Here is a 16,939-nt window from a genome sequence, read left to right on the forward strand (position 1 = left end):
TGATTTAGAATTCTAGCCTAATAAACTTGTTTGAATATGGAGTAAGTGGTTTTGAAAGGGAAGGAAGAGGATTGTCTTTTTCCAAAACAGTCTAGAAATTTTCCCTTAATTAAAAAAAGTTGTGAGAGAGCTCAGTGCCAGGAAAAAAGATGTTAGATTGAATGTCAGGGGAGATGAAAAAAATCCCTGTAGACGTTGAGCAGCTCTAGCAGAAAGATCTCCTTTTATTATACTCTGTCATGTGCCTCTGAAGGTAAAACTAAGGTTGATTCTGTATAGACCTTTCAAGGAATTAAAATGAAGCTTTGTGTCATGTGTCTTACAAGTGACAGATAAATAAGTAAACAAGTGTTTTGCAGCTCCATAACATCCCTCTGTCACAAATGGGTAGAGTGCTGCCCTGAGTGCTGTGTAACAGTTGGCACCAGCCCTAGAGGGCTCCCTGGCTCCTCATTTCTGGCATCTGTGGTGGCTGGTTTGGATATTTCTGTGCAGCTCACCAAGCCACTGCCGAGTGTTAAAGAACCACACGCTTGGTCAGGGAAGGCTGAAATTTCCAACTGTCTGTTTTCAGTTCTGATAATCAACCAATCAGGCTTTAAATCAGCTTTAAATGAATCCACAGACATGGAGTAAGAACATGCCTGCATAGGGAAGGAATGCATGCCTTGGCCAGCACGCTGCAAGTAATATAAGCAGAGCACTACTTGGGAACTGCAGCTGGCAGGAGCAGAGATCTGCCAGTTTGCCTGGGGCAGTGGTATCCCTGGTGACAATCTAGTATTGAACAGCTGGCTGCAACTTTACTTTTTGGCACTGGCTATGTCAAAATAGCCACAGCAGTCAGTGTTTTTTGAGAATAGCTTATGAGTAGCTAATAGGAATGGCAACAAATGGCATTTCCAGGGTCTGCTAAAGAACTGGGGAATAAACAGAAGAAAAATCCTGTTTGTTGGGAGGGCTATGCATGCAGTTCTTTACTTAAGGTTCCTATTAGACAGTACTAAAAAGGATTATAAATGGCAGTTTCTGGAGTTTCCTTTGTATCTTTCCTTTTTAACAGTGGCTTTTTTCCTTTCTTACTCCTTAGATTTTGAATCCACCACCATCACCAGCTACTGAACGTTCACACTATACCATGGAATTTGGTTATTCTTCAAACAGCCCATCCACTCACAGATCCTACAGGTAATTACTATTGCAACAGCTTCTGTCAGGATCAAAGCAGTTAGTGTAGAAAATGCAGAATAAAGGCAGCCTCTGCTCCATAAGAATTACAATCAAAGGCCCTAATTCTGCAAGCACTAAACTGGTGCTTAAGTGGGCTCACGTGTATCATGTCACTGCTGCCTGTGCACAAGTGCAGCACTGTTTGAGGTAAATCATACCCTGAGTGGGTAGTGATACATCCCTCGGGTGTATTCCTTAAGGGGAATGATAGCACTCATCACAAAACTAGCTACATGCCAAAACAAATGTAGTACCATGAGTATTTTGAGCCAAAACAACTTACACTGGAGTGAACCCTGCCTTTTTTTAGGCTTCTGTCATAAAAAATTCGTTATGTAATTATCAGAAATTATAAGCAAACACCATGTGGAGGAAAAGTTGGCAATATAAAGGCTAGTAGGTCAGAAGTAACATTAATACTGTGGTCTAGATAAAGCACAGAATTTCTAGTTTGACATATTAAGGGTTAATATCTGGAAAAGATTGCTAACCTTTTGCTTATTTTCTCGTGACTACTATTTATGGGCATGCATGCTTTGTCTCTGTTTGAATGTATTCTTCTTACCTTCTCTGTAAGGATGCTGGATCATTTTATAGCAAGTTACCAAAAATAGAGTAACAGACCCCTAATACTCAAGGGTGTAAAGGTTCCCCTCCCAAATCACCAGTAGATGTGGTCAATGAGAAGAGAGTGCTGTATTTGTCTGAAAGATGTGCCTCCCTAACACAGAGCCTTTGGGGGCTTTGGATAATGAGGTCTCTGGGGCTGAACAGACATCTCTTCTCCATTAGCAGAAAATATGGCCTCTGTTGTGCAGAAGGTCAGACCAGATGTTTATAATGATCCCTTGCAGCCATATGAAAAATCTTTTAAAATTATAAGCAATTTTCTAATGTAAGAAACCCAAATTCTGGCACCAGCATGAGTCATGCTGATCACTGGTTAGCTGATGTGACTTTCAGTATTATAAATTATATTAGGGATGTAGCATAGGGTTCAATGTTTTCCACATGCTCCCCCGCCCAAAAATAAACACTGGTCTTGCTGCTTCTGATCTTACTTCTTTCCTAATATTCTGACTTGACTATAGAGGAGCTGCATCCCCACATGCCCCCAGCCACTGACTGTGATGCTGGGAGTTGTATGCCATGCATCTCCCTTTCTAATTTGTTTCCTTGAAACTATCATGGGCTCATTTTAAAAGATGTTTTGTGGTAGCAGCCTTTGAGAATTTCATCCCTGTTACTTCTCTAAGGAATGCTTCTCCTGACTGCTATGAATGTGCCAGGTAATTTTCAGTCTTCCTGTCTGGCCTTGGAAGTTAGTATCCAGAAATTGCATAATGAAAACAGACTATCTTCTCCATATAATTGCAACACAGCTATTATACAGGCACATGCACACCCGTGCCCTTCTTGCCCCACTGTCTTAAGAGCAACTTTTTCTACCTCAATTAAGTCCTCAGGGACCCTGTTGTGTGAGACTGTTCTCAGCCACTGCTCCTTTCTGTGGCACAACAAAAGCTCTCACAGGTGCTCTTTGCATCTCTGAGCAGGCAGTGCCAGGGTCACTGGAAACACCTGGAGATTGGGAAGCACTTAGCACACAGCAAACCTTGGTTCTGCAGTGATGCTGGGATCACAGAATGCCTTTAGCCCATCCAGTTCCACCCTCTGCCATGGACAAGGACACCTTCCACCAAACCAGGTTGCTCCATGCCCTGTCCAGCCTGGCCTTGGACACTTCCAGGGATGGGGCACCACAACAGGATGGACTAATTTAACCCAAACGTGATAACAGAATACTTATGCAAAACACAGCACACTATCCAACTCCAGCAGCTTTGAGCACAAACTGAATTTTCCCCGAGTGAAGCAGCACATCAGAACTTTATGTGATGAGTTGCTTAGAGTTAAAATTAATTAGATTTATGTGTTAGATAATTAATAAAGAAATTGGCATCCTTTTCACCTGTTGCTGTTGCGTGACTGATGCTATGGTACAGGGTGAGCCTGAGAAAGGGGCAATCAGTAGGTAACTCAAGTTCACTACTGAGAGACAGAATATGTGAATTCTAAAACCTAGAAAAACAGGATTCCCTTAATCTTATCAAGATAAGAGGGACAAGAATCCATTTGATGCCAGCACAGAAACCACTGCCGAGAAACGATTTGTATAACCACTCCTATTCTGGGGAATGTGATGAATATTTATGAATTTTACCTATAATATTGTGGTGTTGGAAGTGTCGGGGGTGTGGGGATTCCCTCCTCCAAACCCGGTGCACTGAAAAAAGCAAATAGCCACTTCTCTGACCTTGTCTCTGAAGTGTCTCTGGTCCCGCTTGGGCGCACCAAGCCTTCTGCAGGGCAGCTCGGAGCGGTGCTGCCGAGGCTGAACTTTCTGCTCCCCCCTTGCCTTTCCCAGCTTGCCTTCCCCCCTCCCAAGGCGGCACAACGACCCTTTTCTGTTTCCCTGTCCCGCAGCTACCGGCCCTACAGCTACCGGCACTTCGCGCCGCCCACGACGCCCTGCAGCACGGACGTGTGCGACAGCGACTACGGGCCGAGCCGGCGGGCGCCCGCGGCCAAGGGCTACACCAGCGACCTCAACTACGACTCGGAGCCCGTGCCGCCGCCGCCCACGCCGCGCAGCCAGTACCTGTCTGCCGAGGAGAACTGCGAGAGCTGCCCGCCGTCGCCCTACACGGAGCGCAGCTACTCGCACCACCTGTACCCGCCGCCGCCGTCGCCCTGCACGGACTCGTCGTGAGGGGAGCCCCCCGGCCCGCCCTCCGCCGCTGTAAATAGAGGTGCTGTGGGACGGGGGAGGGACAGGCTGTGCAGGCCGCGAGGGCGGAGGGACTCTGGAGATATTGTACAGAAGAATTTAAAGAGAGAGAAAAAAAAAAAGGATATTTATATATTTTCTTAAACAGCAGCTGCTGCTTGTGCCATAAGAAGAAGAAAAAAGAAATTTTTGTATAAAAGAACCCAGACGTTTGTACAAAAAGTTTTTATTTTTGCAAATGGAACACAAAAACATGCCTTAATCCAGTGAAGTGACTGAGCACAGAAGGAAATGGAAGGACTGGGATGTGTTACTTGTCCGGCGAGGTGATGTGTGGGTTTTGTCAATACCAAAAATGTTTAGTCGTTAATAATAAAGAAGTCCGTCTCAGAGCAGCATACCATAGATACTTGGAAGTAGCCAAATAACCTCTATGTTAACTGCAGAGGGCCAGCAACTAAAGTTAAACTTGAAAACGCAGTCAGGACAGATATTAACCTTACACAAAGGGCTTTGTTTTCTACAGGAATACAGCAATCGTAGCAGTGAATCCAGAAGAACAATCGCACACTTTTTTAAATGGATACTCTGGTTTTCCTTAATGCATTGAACAAACGAGAGCATTTAGAGCTCTATCTCTGCTTCTGAAATTTCAGTGATTTTTGTTGGGTGCATTTGAAAGTTTGTTTTCTAATCCCGGTTAGGTTTTCTTCTCTCCTCTGCATCCTTTCTTCCTGCCCGTGTCACTTAAATTCATGACATTCTTATTTAAAGTACTGCTTGAACTGGGCTGCTGTAAATGCCGAGTTTTCTCCTAATTAGCCTTGTCATGCAGTGATTATCATGCTATACATTACCTTCCTCATTTTGCCAGCATGGTAGGACTCTGCTTTGTACCAGGTCAGTACGATTCTCACGTCATTGACAAGGGTAATATGCATATACCTGAATGATTTTTAGTCCCTTAAAAAAGAAAACCTTATTTTGACCTAGTGCCCACAAAATGTCAAATATTTTTATACCACATATAATATAGACAGCATATTTATAAACGATAAATTTAACCATGGATTGTTAGTTTTACTGTAAATGAATAATATATCCTTGCAGTACTTTCAGTGTATATTGATATCACAGTATACAAGTCATATATATAAATATATATATTATTTTTTTCCTAGTAAGGAAACATGTAACTTTCAGTGGAGCAACTGTCCATAAGAAAAATAGATGTTTTGATCATTGGAAGGGGTTCCTCTGCTGTATTAACTGCTCGTGTTTTCTCTGTGTTAGGTAAAGCCAGTTTTTCTCAGCATGATTTTGACATACCTCCTCTTTTGCGTGGTGTGAGTTTAATACTTTAGTATTAACCGCTGTGAATGTCAAATTTTAAGATATTCTTAACCAAACCATTTTATATTCACATCTCTATTTTTGTATATCGTCATATTTAGCCCCTTTTCCTGTCAGCCTCACCATGGTGATTTTGACAGGGAGACTATTTAATCAAGTGAAAACATTATTTGTGTAGGTTAAGGGGCAACCTAGGATGTTGTTAACTCCTCTTGGACTCCAGTGCAGTGCTTTGAATTTGTTTTGTTGCAGCAGAGCTCACAGTATACCTGATCTTAGATGGCGCTGTGCATTTGCACCTTCTGCTGGCATCACATGCACTGAAGGTGCTCAGTGCCCTCCAAGACTGGCCCTCTGAGTCTTCTCTCTAAAAACAAAGGTCCTGGGGAACTCCTTCCTCCTCACCTTTGGGGGTATGGAATGGGGATAGCAGCTTTCCAGAGGCGCCTTTTGGGTTTTATTGTTCTCTGTTGCTTCTTTCCCAGCCAGTTTCAACTAAAAGAGAAGTAATCTGAAAATATGGCATGGGCTTGCAATTGATGCTGTTGACAAAATTAGTGACAAGTTATTCTTGCTAGCTTACACTCATCTGGAGTACTGGATCCTCACTTGGTTTCAGCTCCAAGGAAAACTGTGTCATTGGGATTCCATCTGTAATAAAAGGTCTTTCCTAGTGGTCCAGGATACCTGAGGAAACTTTAAAAAGCCTTGGTGATCTCCAGGCTATTGCTGTTGATCTCTGAAGATGACATACTAGGGGGTTTTTGTCCAGCTTCATTCTAGGTATCTAGGAATTGTGGTAGCTGTTCTTTTGGCTCTTCCTTGCTGGTGGAGAAGGTTCCTTGTGCTGTCCAGCAGGATGGATGTTGAGGAAGGTGTTGTGAACTATAAGGGAACTCAAAACCATATATATGAAGGGGGGAGGGTGGGAGTGTCGGGGTGGGGGGTGAGGCTGGCACACCGATGAGAATTAGAATTTCTCTGTTGTTTACATTTTTTCATGTGCAGCATTCCGTGTGGGGTTCACATGTGGAAACTTGCACTAATGAACTCAGAAGAATATTGTGTTGTTGTATCTCAGTCCAAGTGCTTGTACTGCAATGGCAGTGGTCTCTTCTTGCAAAATGCTTTTTTTCAGTGTGCCAATTTCTGTTTGAAAAACTCCAGGATGGTTGAGCTTAAGGAGTGGTATCCTCTTTCTGGTGTAGCTGGACTGCCTGGCTGAGGCTTCCCCTTGGAGGGAGCTTCCTGCAGGTAAATTTGTGTGTTAATTACAGCACTGATTTGTTTAGAAGAAAGGCATTCCCTGCATATGGCTCGTGCTGCCTCCTGTACTGGTTTATATCCACATAACCCAACAGAAGTGAATGAGTTGGACATAGAATTCTGTGCAGGATTTGATCAAATCTTTCTGATACAGGTGTTTCAGTTTGTGCATCAAATATTTTGGGTGATCTGCCTCTGGGAGGTTCATGAGAGGGGAAGTGGACAGGCTGGGGTTTTCCACTGCAAATGCCCAGCATAGAGCAGGCTGTTCCCTGTCTGAGCAGGAAGCTCTCATTTTGCAAGTATGTGTATTTTCTCACTAAGTCTGGAGTAAAGTTTTGAAAAGTGATGATCTGTGAAGCTCCATTTGGGCAGATCTCCAAATTACAAAAGCTTTGATGCAACCAGTACCCTCACCTGACACATTCCCAAACCCTAGACTGAATATTGAGACTGAACTGAGCCAGTTGTGATTCATATTCTCTCCTTTCCTCATTGAGGACATCTTTTCTCCTGCTTCTCAAATTGGCTGAGGTGTTGGGACTGTAGATAACACAGACATGCCCATTCAGGAGATTGCTGAAGTGGGTTTGTAGCATTAGCATGGAAGGGATCTCACTGATGGCAATTAAAATTGCTCCTTGCCCTTCAAGTTTAGCACAAATGTCCTTATCCTCCAGCATCAGGCCAGTAGGGCATTAACACAGGTGCTCACTGTGTACTTTTTCCTCTCTGTAGATCCCTGGGCAATGTTTTTAGCTAGCATCAGTCTGGAAAGAAGTAGTCCATTACAGCTAAGAAACAAAACAGGACATTACAGCAAAATTTGTTGGAAATTAACCTTTGCATGTTTAAATGGCAGCATTAGTGAGACCTAAGCCTGCCTTTTAAAGTTACACCTGGCATGTCATGCTGCAAGCATTCCATACCTTCCTAAGGAGCACTCCTCATTTCCCCACTGCTTTTGGATACCAAATTATTTATTAGGAAATAACTTGGATGCGATAAATGGAACATGCATATGGCATTTGCATTTGAAATAAAGAATGGTTTCCATGAATATAAATTGATGCAACCTGTGCACATACATTAAATGAAATATTTACAGTAATGCAAAATACATAAATGAGCCGTTTGATATCAAAATATTCATTTTGCTGTGAGTTGAGATTTTCTGCATTGTAAATTCAGGATTTCTGCCACAGCATTTCCCTCCCCATGTCTATGTGCAAGTCTGTGCAGGTTCACAGATCTTTGATAATGGCCATTTACCCAAAGCTGATCATTTTCTCTTGTGCATACACCGTGGCACATTCAGCCCCTCTGTAATGCTGAATGTTGTCCTGCTGTGTCTCATGTAACCTGGACTCCAGTTGGCCAGGTTGTACGACAGACAGAACACCTGAATGCTGAACACTCTGTCAGACCAGGCAGGAGAGGAAGCACATTTTTTATCCTCTTCCTCTGCTTCTGGAGACCATTTTGCAGATAAGCTAAGCTCCTCTGTGTTTTGTAGGGACATGAAAAGCAGTCTGCTGCAGCCCTAGCATAATTATGGAGCAAACTGTACCCAAACTGCTTGACATGGCAGGTGCTACAGTCAGCTGCAAGTGAAGGTGCCTGTGGAAAATCCCTGTCATTCCTATTTATTACACTAATGGGCCTTGGTGGTGTTCTGGTCTCCAGCTCTGCATTGCTTCTCTATTCATTACAGCCCATTCTCTAGAGATGGCTTCATTGGCAAGTCTTGAACACAGTTCAAGTAGTTAAACCTGTGCTAAGATGAAGAAAAGGCCATTGTCTGGAATATTATTTCCATTCCTTATTGCTTGGCAAATCTCAGATTAATTGATTACCACCGTTCTGGGGGGAACTGCATGAACTACAGAACTCCCTGGTCATACTTGCTGTTAGATCAGATGACTTCTTCAAAATCTCTCTTAAGAAGTAATCAATCACTTTATTTTCCTGACCTTTTTGCCTTGAGCAGGTTTATCACACAATATTGTTGGTGACAGAATCTGCTTCTGAACTTGTGCTGTGCTTGTAGGAGATTACTTATTAGTTCTGCAACAGAAAAATAACGTGCTCAGTGCAAAAATAATTTGAGCACTGCTATTCAGAAATTGCTTTCTTAGCAATGAGATTTTTTAATTGCATTTTGGTGGTGGTGTGGCTTGAAAATTAACCTTTCACTTAACTGGCAGGTGACAGATAAATGTTGCAAATAAGAATGAACTAACAGCTTGAAAAGGGCTGCAAAACAGTCAGTTTCTTTCTAAAAGAAGTCAAAATACAGTAGTGATCCACAATTTTCTTTCTCTTCCATATTTAAAAAGGGCAGGGATGATGCCAGTGTAGCATTTATAGGGTCTGGGTGATTCTCACCAGAACTGTGCAGGGCAGGGTAAGTAAAGTGTCTGTTTTATTCAGGACAGAGATTGGCCTAGTAGAGGGCAGGGTGATTGTTACAAACTCTAGAGAGCAGTCGTGTTTCCCTCTTTAAATGAACCAGGAGCAGCTTTGAAGTCCTAAATTAAAATGGCTGTAGCCTAAAGCCGTGCAGGGAAGAGTCAGCAAGGGAAACGAGAAGTGGTTTTTGTAAAGAGGATACCACCAGGCTTAAGCTGAACTAGCCTTGTTTGCAAGTGAAGGATCTGGTGCTGCTTTCAGATTTTAACTCTTCGTTTTGTTTTCGGTTTGTTTTGTTTGTTCTTTTTTGTAAGCTTTAATCACTGTTTGTCATTGTCTTAAAGCCAGCTGGTGTCTCTTGTTCATCAACTTCGGTACGATGGTGCTTTGCAAGGATGTATTTATATTATAATGGCCAACATTTGGTCAGCCCTATTCACTCATTCACTAACTTTTTTTTTTTTTGTAAAATAAAGTGCTTTACTTGTACGGTGTATATAAACCTTGTACAAAAATCCTTTCCAATTATTACTATAAACTGAGTTGTAACAAATGAAATGTTGATTTTTATAATAAAACTAAGAGTGAAAAATGAGAGGTATGTTTCGTTTTATTCCAGCATCTGGAGGACAGGTAATTGCAGGTGCAATGTGGGTCTTTGCTCTCGATTAAAGTCAGAATGGGCTGAATTTTCTGATGCTGTAGAAGGCTCTGCAAACACCTGCATTCACAGTGCAACTGGGTATATTTTAAAGCTGAAAGTCTCAGTTATTGATCCCTTAGATTGGTTTACAGGGTAATACCAACCAGAATATTTTACCTAATGAGTCTTTATCGGGTGCCAGGTGACTGTTTTGCACACTGCTGATCTTAAAATCTCTCTTGAAATGTTCACAAAGAGAAAAGTGTTTAACTTCAAAATGTAAAAGAAATTCCCCCAACCCCTCATCCTATTGCTGTAACAAGTGATTGGAGAGGATTCAGTTCTGAATTTATTACCTTAGCACAGGAATTCCCTGTTCCACTTGCATCCACTGGACATGTAAAAAATGCATGGCTTTGTATTGGTGTGGATCTGGCTATACTGAGAGTCTTCTGCAGCTCTGATTTTTCTCCATGGAGGCATGAATATGCCACATCACTCCCATGTCAGTAAGTCAGGGTCTGCATTTATCAATCTCACAGAGTGCTGTAAAAATACATCCCATTCACTCTCAGCTGGGGTGCTGTGCTTACTTTGTTTCAAGTTGTTACATTTATTTTGCCTTGGAAAACAAGCCATTCGTTTGGAGCTGCGGGGTGCTGCATTTTTCTCTAAAAATGCCAGCTGGGAATTGCTGCTGGCCTGCGACAGGCTCAATAGCCCTTCCTTCTGGTTTTTTTTGGGTTTTTTAGTTTTTTTTAAATTCAAACTCTGGTGGCTACCTTTAGAGTCTGTGTGGTTGTAATGTGGTAGCAGTTTGTGCACAGCATTCACGTACTTTTGGATTCCCCAAATCTTGGACTTTCCCAGATACAGCTGTTAAGCATCAGAGTACACCTCAAATGCAGTTGTTCCTCAAAGTGCATATTAGAGAGGGGGCATGGACAGACACACGAGGAGCATCAGCCCTCTCCATGAGCAACTTGAGTTAAGCCTTGGGGGGAAAAAACTACTGAGGGAGTGCCTAGCTCAGGAAACAGGATTTACTTCCTGTCAGTTGTCTTACCTGTGCCAGGTAAGGCCTCCAGTGATGGCAGAGCTGCTGAAACAGTGTTTGCCAGGCAGCTAGCATAGTAAAGTGCACTGGAGTACTTCCCATCATTTAAAAATGTATTCCCTGCCTGTCTGAAGAAAGACCACTTGGAAATCTGAAAAGAATTGGAGATTGGAAGCTGCTGGCTCTCCCTCCTTGCAGCCTCTGAGGCTAAAGGAGCTGGTCAGTGGGGGAGGTCTGAGGCTCAGGGTCTGTGGCTTGGTGTGGCACAGCAGTGATCTCACCCAGCTCTGCTCCACAGCAGGATCCTTTTACAGGAGCCCAAGGGCAATGAATGCCCTGCAGTATCCAGAGATGGCTTTGAGGACATGTGAAGAACACCCTCTGGGGGAGATGGAGACATTTCACATGGTGTTTTCTACTTGTTAGTGTTGCCAAAATCCTTAGCCCTGTCTCCTTCCCAAGAAACCAATAACAGTTCCTTGCAGAGCATTGGGCTGGAGAGAGCTGAGGGTTCCTCCACCAAGCTCCCCCAGCACTGCCCTGAGAAATGTTTCAAACCATTCATGATCCCTGCTGGTGACTCAATAAAGGGCTTCAGGCTGCTGCTGGCTCCTGCAGAGCTGGGAGCAGCCAGCTGTCCCAGGGGACAAGCTCAGGACCTTCACCTGCACCTCAGAGGCTCCAAGAGCTGCTCTGGTTTCCTGGGCCAGGTGTCCATGCAGGTAAAGAGTAGTAGGGAAATCAGAGATGTGCAGAGAGGACTGTGGGAAGAAGAGAGGTGCAGAGAGGTTGTGTTGGTTGTGCTCTGGGCTCCTTATCTTTCTTCAAGGATGTGCATGGAGGGGAATTAGAAAAATAGTGTGTAAAATAAGATGGATAAAGGATGCACGGCATGTGGTAGGAAGGATCCTGGAAGCCAGTGGCAATAAAGGATAATGTTATGAGTGCGTCTTGGAAGTCCCTCAAGAACACAGAATTCCTCCTCATGAACATGCCTGATTGGCATGACAGGATCCTAGCAGGGATAACCTGGTAAGGATGGAGGAAAGGAACACGTTGGGCAGTTCAGGGTGAAAAGCCAGAGGAGTCTGGTAGAAAAGCAGGGAGTCCTGTGTTTTCTGCACCCTGCCTGTGTCAGGAATGAAAGAATAATTGTGGGGCCAGATGAGATCAATTCAGGAGGGACCAGAGGAGATGATTTAAAAGAGGCCCTTCCTGCCATCCTACCTACATCCCCCCAGTACTCCAGCAGGGAGACAAAATGCTTTCTGCCTAGGGCTTCCTTCACTTGGCTCCCAAGGAGGCAGCCAGGCCACTTATGCCTGGAAGAGAAGAGCAGTAGGATGGAAATCAGCACTGTAACTCAATGAGGCAGGAAATGTGTCTGCACCAGTGCTTCCAGAGGCTGTGAGTGCTTTCCAGTGGGGACAGTCCCCCTCAGGCACAGCCCTGACTGGGGCGTTCAGCAGTGAGGGACTGTCGTGCCAGCAAGCGACCAGCTGCCAGTGTTTGGGGCCAACCAGAGGGGAGTAGGCAAGCTGCAAGAGGAGATGGCATCAGGAATTATCTGAGACACTCCTGCAAGCTCTTCCTTCTCCCAAAATTACCCTGAGCTGTAGCTGTGTACAGCCTCTCCTGCCTTGCACCTCCCCTGCCCCTGCAATGAACACAGACTGTGGCCTCCAAGGGCATTCCATGAGCTTTGTGGCTCATCATCCTCGCTGTGGAATCACACTCGAGGAATGCTGCTGACACTCTGATTCTACCTCAGGTGGGGAGTGAGCAGCAGGGCAGTCCTAGTGATAAAAATCCAGATTTTAGGCAGACGTGTCCTGTGTTGAAAATTCAAGGAAGAAATTACAAGAACATGACACCCACTGTGGACAGGGGGAGAGTTTGTAAATGAATTTTTTATTTTAATGGCTCATGAGGCAATAGATGCTTTAAAACTGTAAATCCATTGGTGTATTTTTCCTAACTTTGTAGCCTTTCCAGCATGCTGTAGACAGAGTGATTCCTCCCTAAATGCCACCCTATTCTTTCCATCCTGCAAATGTTTTGAGAAACACTGTGGCTGCAGCATTGCTGTGCAGATGGCCTAATGTGGGCTGATGTTCTGAAGCACTGCTGTGAGGGATTCATTATTTGATGGAAGAAAACCAATTTCAGATGCTTCTAATAAAAAATTGTTCCACTAGCAGCACTAATAAGGAAGGTTGATGCTTTTTCAAAAATTCACTTCTCTCTCATCCTCCCAGTGTGATGGGCACAGGTCCACTCCACTCTGTGGTGCAAGCTTGAGTAGTGGAATAGGAAAGACATCTTCCCTCAAATTTTGAAAAGGGAAGAGATACCAATTGTTTCCTTCACTGGCATCCCTCTGTCTCCCAGAAGATAAAAAAAAAAGCTCAGAAGTCAAAAGTTAGACAGAACCATGGGCTTGCCATAAATCTGAAATCCAAGGGACAGTTCTTTGGCAAATGGCAGCAGGTCAGGAGGAGTTACATCTCCCTGTCAGCACACAGAGCACATGAGAACAGGTGGGAAAGGGAGAGATGGGTGTTCCATTGTTAGGGGTACTTGGCTCCTTTGGCCATAAGGGTATTTTTTTCTCTTCTCATTTGATGTTTGTATCATCCTTTCATTTTTGATGGCTCCAAATGAGGACCAAAAAGGCAAGAAATGGCCCATCACATCCCAATTGTTTGAGAACCTGAGTTAATTTCATGTTGGTAATAAAACCTCTGTCTTTCCATGAGTGTAAAAGACAATGGGCAAAGCACCTGTAGAGCTGGGAGGGCTTGGCTATTCAGATCCATCCTTTCCTGTGGGATTTCTCCAACTTCTGTTTCCAAAGAACCTCACACTTCTCTGTCACTGTGCACCATTAACTGCAGTCGCTGTCAACAGGTACTTGATGATTTCTTGGGGGATTTCTTCTTGGATTTGATCTCCAGCATGCACTGGGAGCCAACTGTAAGTCACTAAAAAGATTGTTTCAGAGGAAAGGATTTGGGGTGAGCCTTTCTTCAGTTGTGTTTTTGGCAAAATGATCTTCTGTACTGCAGTTGCCTGAGGCAATTTCATATTTGAAATGACCCCTGGCCAGTCCCATTCCTGTGTTATCATGTGACATGGAAGAGTTGGTGAAAAAAACCACTTTTTAATACAAAAGATTGTATTAGATGTGAGGATCCCTCCTCTATGTCCAAAAGTACTTTGCTGCTTGTAAATCTAAAAGTCCTTAGAAGGAATTGAATTTCATGTGCAGCATCAAGAGAAGAATGTTCTTAGTGTTCCTTCTGTTACTTCTGCATTGCTGCTGTGATCGTTTTATAGTTAATGATTTCTACTTTGGTTCCTTCCAGACAGAACAGGCACAGTGATCTGATGTATCTTTTATTTCTTTGTGGGCTTTTAAGGTATTTTGTATATTATATATTTTTAATATATTTGTATACCTAGAAGAGCTTATTTGTAATTACAGCCATCTCCACTCTTTTCATTGCAATTTTTTCAGGAAAAACCACAGATACTGCATTTTTGGTTTTATGTAGATTTTCATTTCAGAATGTGCACAAGAAGCTGACATCCCATCCTTTTTGGGAACAGTTACAGCAAAATACTCAGCGCTGTAATAACTGTGAGAGCACCAATCTTCACCCATCCTCGGGCTGCTAGAAAGAGGGACCCTGAGGCCAGAAGGTAATTAGTCGACTTACTTTAGGGCTGATAATGTCCCTCCTGAATCCTCATGAATAAACTGCGAACTCACATGCATAGTATTAACACCAGATTTGTTCCCAGAGTCGTTTTCAGCTTCATCCTTGCTTTGCTTGAGCCATTACCTGTAGGTACAATAATATGATCCCTTCCAACCCTTTATTTTAAAACCCCCTGGTATTTAATGCTGGTGATTAGGATGTTCTGCAGGTTTCCCTGCTCCTTTTCCATATATGAGAGGCCCTGGTGAGCAATTCCACACAGGTGAGTCTGTGCATTTTGCTGTGCTTTGTCCTGTGGCAGGAGAGGAGGTGGCAGCCTCAACCCACTTCCTTTCACCAGTGCTGAGGTACAAATCAGTGCACAGGGTGGTGAGGTGCTGAGGGGAAAGGGAAGGTACCCCAGGCCCCCACACTTAGAGCAAAATATACTTTCTGAATCTTAAAACCTTTTCTAAAAGCAGAAAGTAAAAAGAAAACTTAGCCTTCAAAGTGATTGTGAGTCACACTCCTTTCAAAGCACTTCCATGGGTTTCTTGAAGTTCCTTTCCAGTGTGTATTCCAAACATTTTTGTGGGGATGATAAATTTTTCCAGTCTCACATTTTATTTTGGTCCATCAAACTGGCCCTCATTTTGGTTTTTCTTCTGGCACTAAGGGCTAATGTGTGTCCTTTAACTGAATGCAGACACTGCTTCCAACATGACAGACACTACCACTCAAAAATGGGATTTTGTCTTTCCTCCTTGTCCCAGCTGAGAGCAGAGGGTGATCTCAGCCCTGAACTCTGCCCTTGCTAGGGCTTTCTCACATCGCTCCATGCTAAGGCACAGCAGAGCACATGCAAGTTCCTGTGGGGACAGAAATCCATTTTCAGGCAGCACATAGGATCAGGTGTTTATTCTGTGGTCTATTAGATATCCAGCCTGGGTTTCAGGCTTGGAGTTGGGTGTTTAAACCTTCAGGGTTTGGGATTTTCATCTTGTGTCCTTTCATGACTAAATTTAGGACTCTGTGTGCTCAGTTCCCCATGACTCAAACCAGAACAGGACCTCTGGTGTTCAGCAGCCCTGAGGTTACTTTGTGAACTGGGAGGGTTCAGCAATGGCTACCCTGCACTGGCCACAGTGAAAGTGTAACAAATCCAGCCCTGCTCACCAAAACTGGGATACAGACAGGGCAAGCCAGGAGGCAGCAGTGGCTGAAGGGGTGTGGGACAGGGTGTGCAAGGGGGAGGTGAACTCTCCCCTCGGGAGCTGGGCTGTCCTTGTGTGGGCACTGCCTGGGGAAAAGGCACACAGACACTGCCTGTCCGTACAGCATGGCTGTGCTGGGTGTATTTGTTGTAATCATCTCTCTGGAGGAGCATTTTGCTGAGTCTCCAGCTCCTGGAAGGAGAGGCACCAGAGAGCTCAGCTTTCTGTGAAATGCCTTTGCTCTCCTATTTCTGGAGTGAAGGTAACCAAGTGATCTGCATTGTCTGAAAGTACAGAAGGCAAACATGACACCCAACTTCCACAACAATTCTGAGAACCTCAGAACTCCACCTGAGGGAAGGGTTACTCTTTCTGTGTTTTCCCAGGAGAGCTTGAGGTGCTCTCTGGGGGCTTTTGTATGCTGGGCCTGGCCAAGCAAAGCACAGGACAGGGCTGCTGTCAACAGAGCTGCTCAACCACAAGGGCACCTCCTTTTCTCTGCTGCTTAGCATGGTGATGATGCCTGAAGCAATTCCTGCCCCACAGAAAATCTTTGTAACCCAGGTGCTCACAGGAAGGCACCTTTCCCAAGACCCAAACTCACACAAATTTGAGTAAAAAACCCAACAAACCTAAGCCAGCTGAAGCCAGACACACAGCTACTTTAAATACAGAGCACTGCAGGTACTATTCCTGTATCCCTGGAGTGCAAAAGCTTTTTGATAGGTTTCTCTCAAACTGTTTGGGAAGGTCTGCCTTCTGGACTCTCTTGCACTGTCATATAGGTTTGAAGGAAGACAGAACTCTGTTCTGTACCTAATAATCAGTAGTCTTCCACATTATAATGCTTAGGGAAAAGCCTGAGATAGAAAAGCTGCTTTGATTTGTTGTTTTGTCTGATGCCAGCAGCAGTTATTTCAATGTAAACAGTAAAAATGAGAGAAGGTTCACAGCACTGCCTCTGACTGGTCCTAGAACCTTCACCAAGCAAAAGATTTTAATTTCACTACAGGCACCTACATTGAATATTTAGGCACTGCTGGCAGCACCAAGGACTTCCTTCAGGCCTTGCTGGACAAAAATAATCCCACACTTTCCTGCATTTCTGCCACAGACACGAGCAGAGAGCTCAGTGCTCCTTGGTGCAGGATGTCCTCATGCCTGGGGAGCAAACAGGACCAATCCAGCTGATGCTTCCCTGTACAGATCATTTCAGGCTGAAGCAGCACGGAGGATAATACTGGTGGAATTCTCCAAGAGGTATCATTA

At 44.0% G+C, this 16,939-nt stretch overlaps 1 protein-coding gene across 4 annotated transcripts in view; it reads left to right on the top strand.

The window, feature by feature from the left end:
* LRP6 (LDL receptor related protein 6) overlaps nt 1–9,647 on the top strand; it is a 120,478-nt gene extending 110,831 nt beyond the window's left edge. For all 4 annotated transcript variants that reach the window (XM_085049719.1, XM_085049720.1, XM_085049721.1 and 1 more), the window contains 2 exons: nt 1,091–1,188; nt 3,718–9,647. In XM_085049719.1, coding sequence (XP_084905845.1) covers nt 1,091–1,188; nt 3,718–4,003 — 384 coding nt within the window. In that variant the 3' untranslated portion in view covers nt 4,004–9,647. The remainder of the gene's footprint in view (nt 1–1,090; nt 1,189–3,717) is intronic.
* The last annotated feature ends 7,292 nt before the right edge of the window (nt 9,648–16,939 follow it).

The sequence above is a fragment of the Lichenostomus cassidix genome, chromosome 1Ab (assembly GCF_008360975.1).
Source record: "Lichenostomus cassidix isolate B80296 chromosome 1Ab, HeHo_3.0, whole genome shotgun sequence".
NCBI lineage: Eukaryota > Metazoa > Chordata > Aves > Passeriformes > Meliphagidae > Lichenostomus > Lichenostomus cassidix.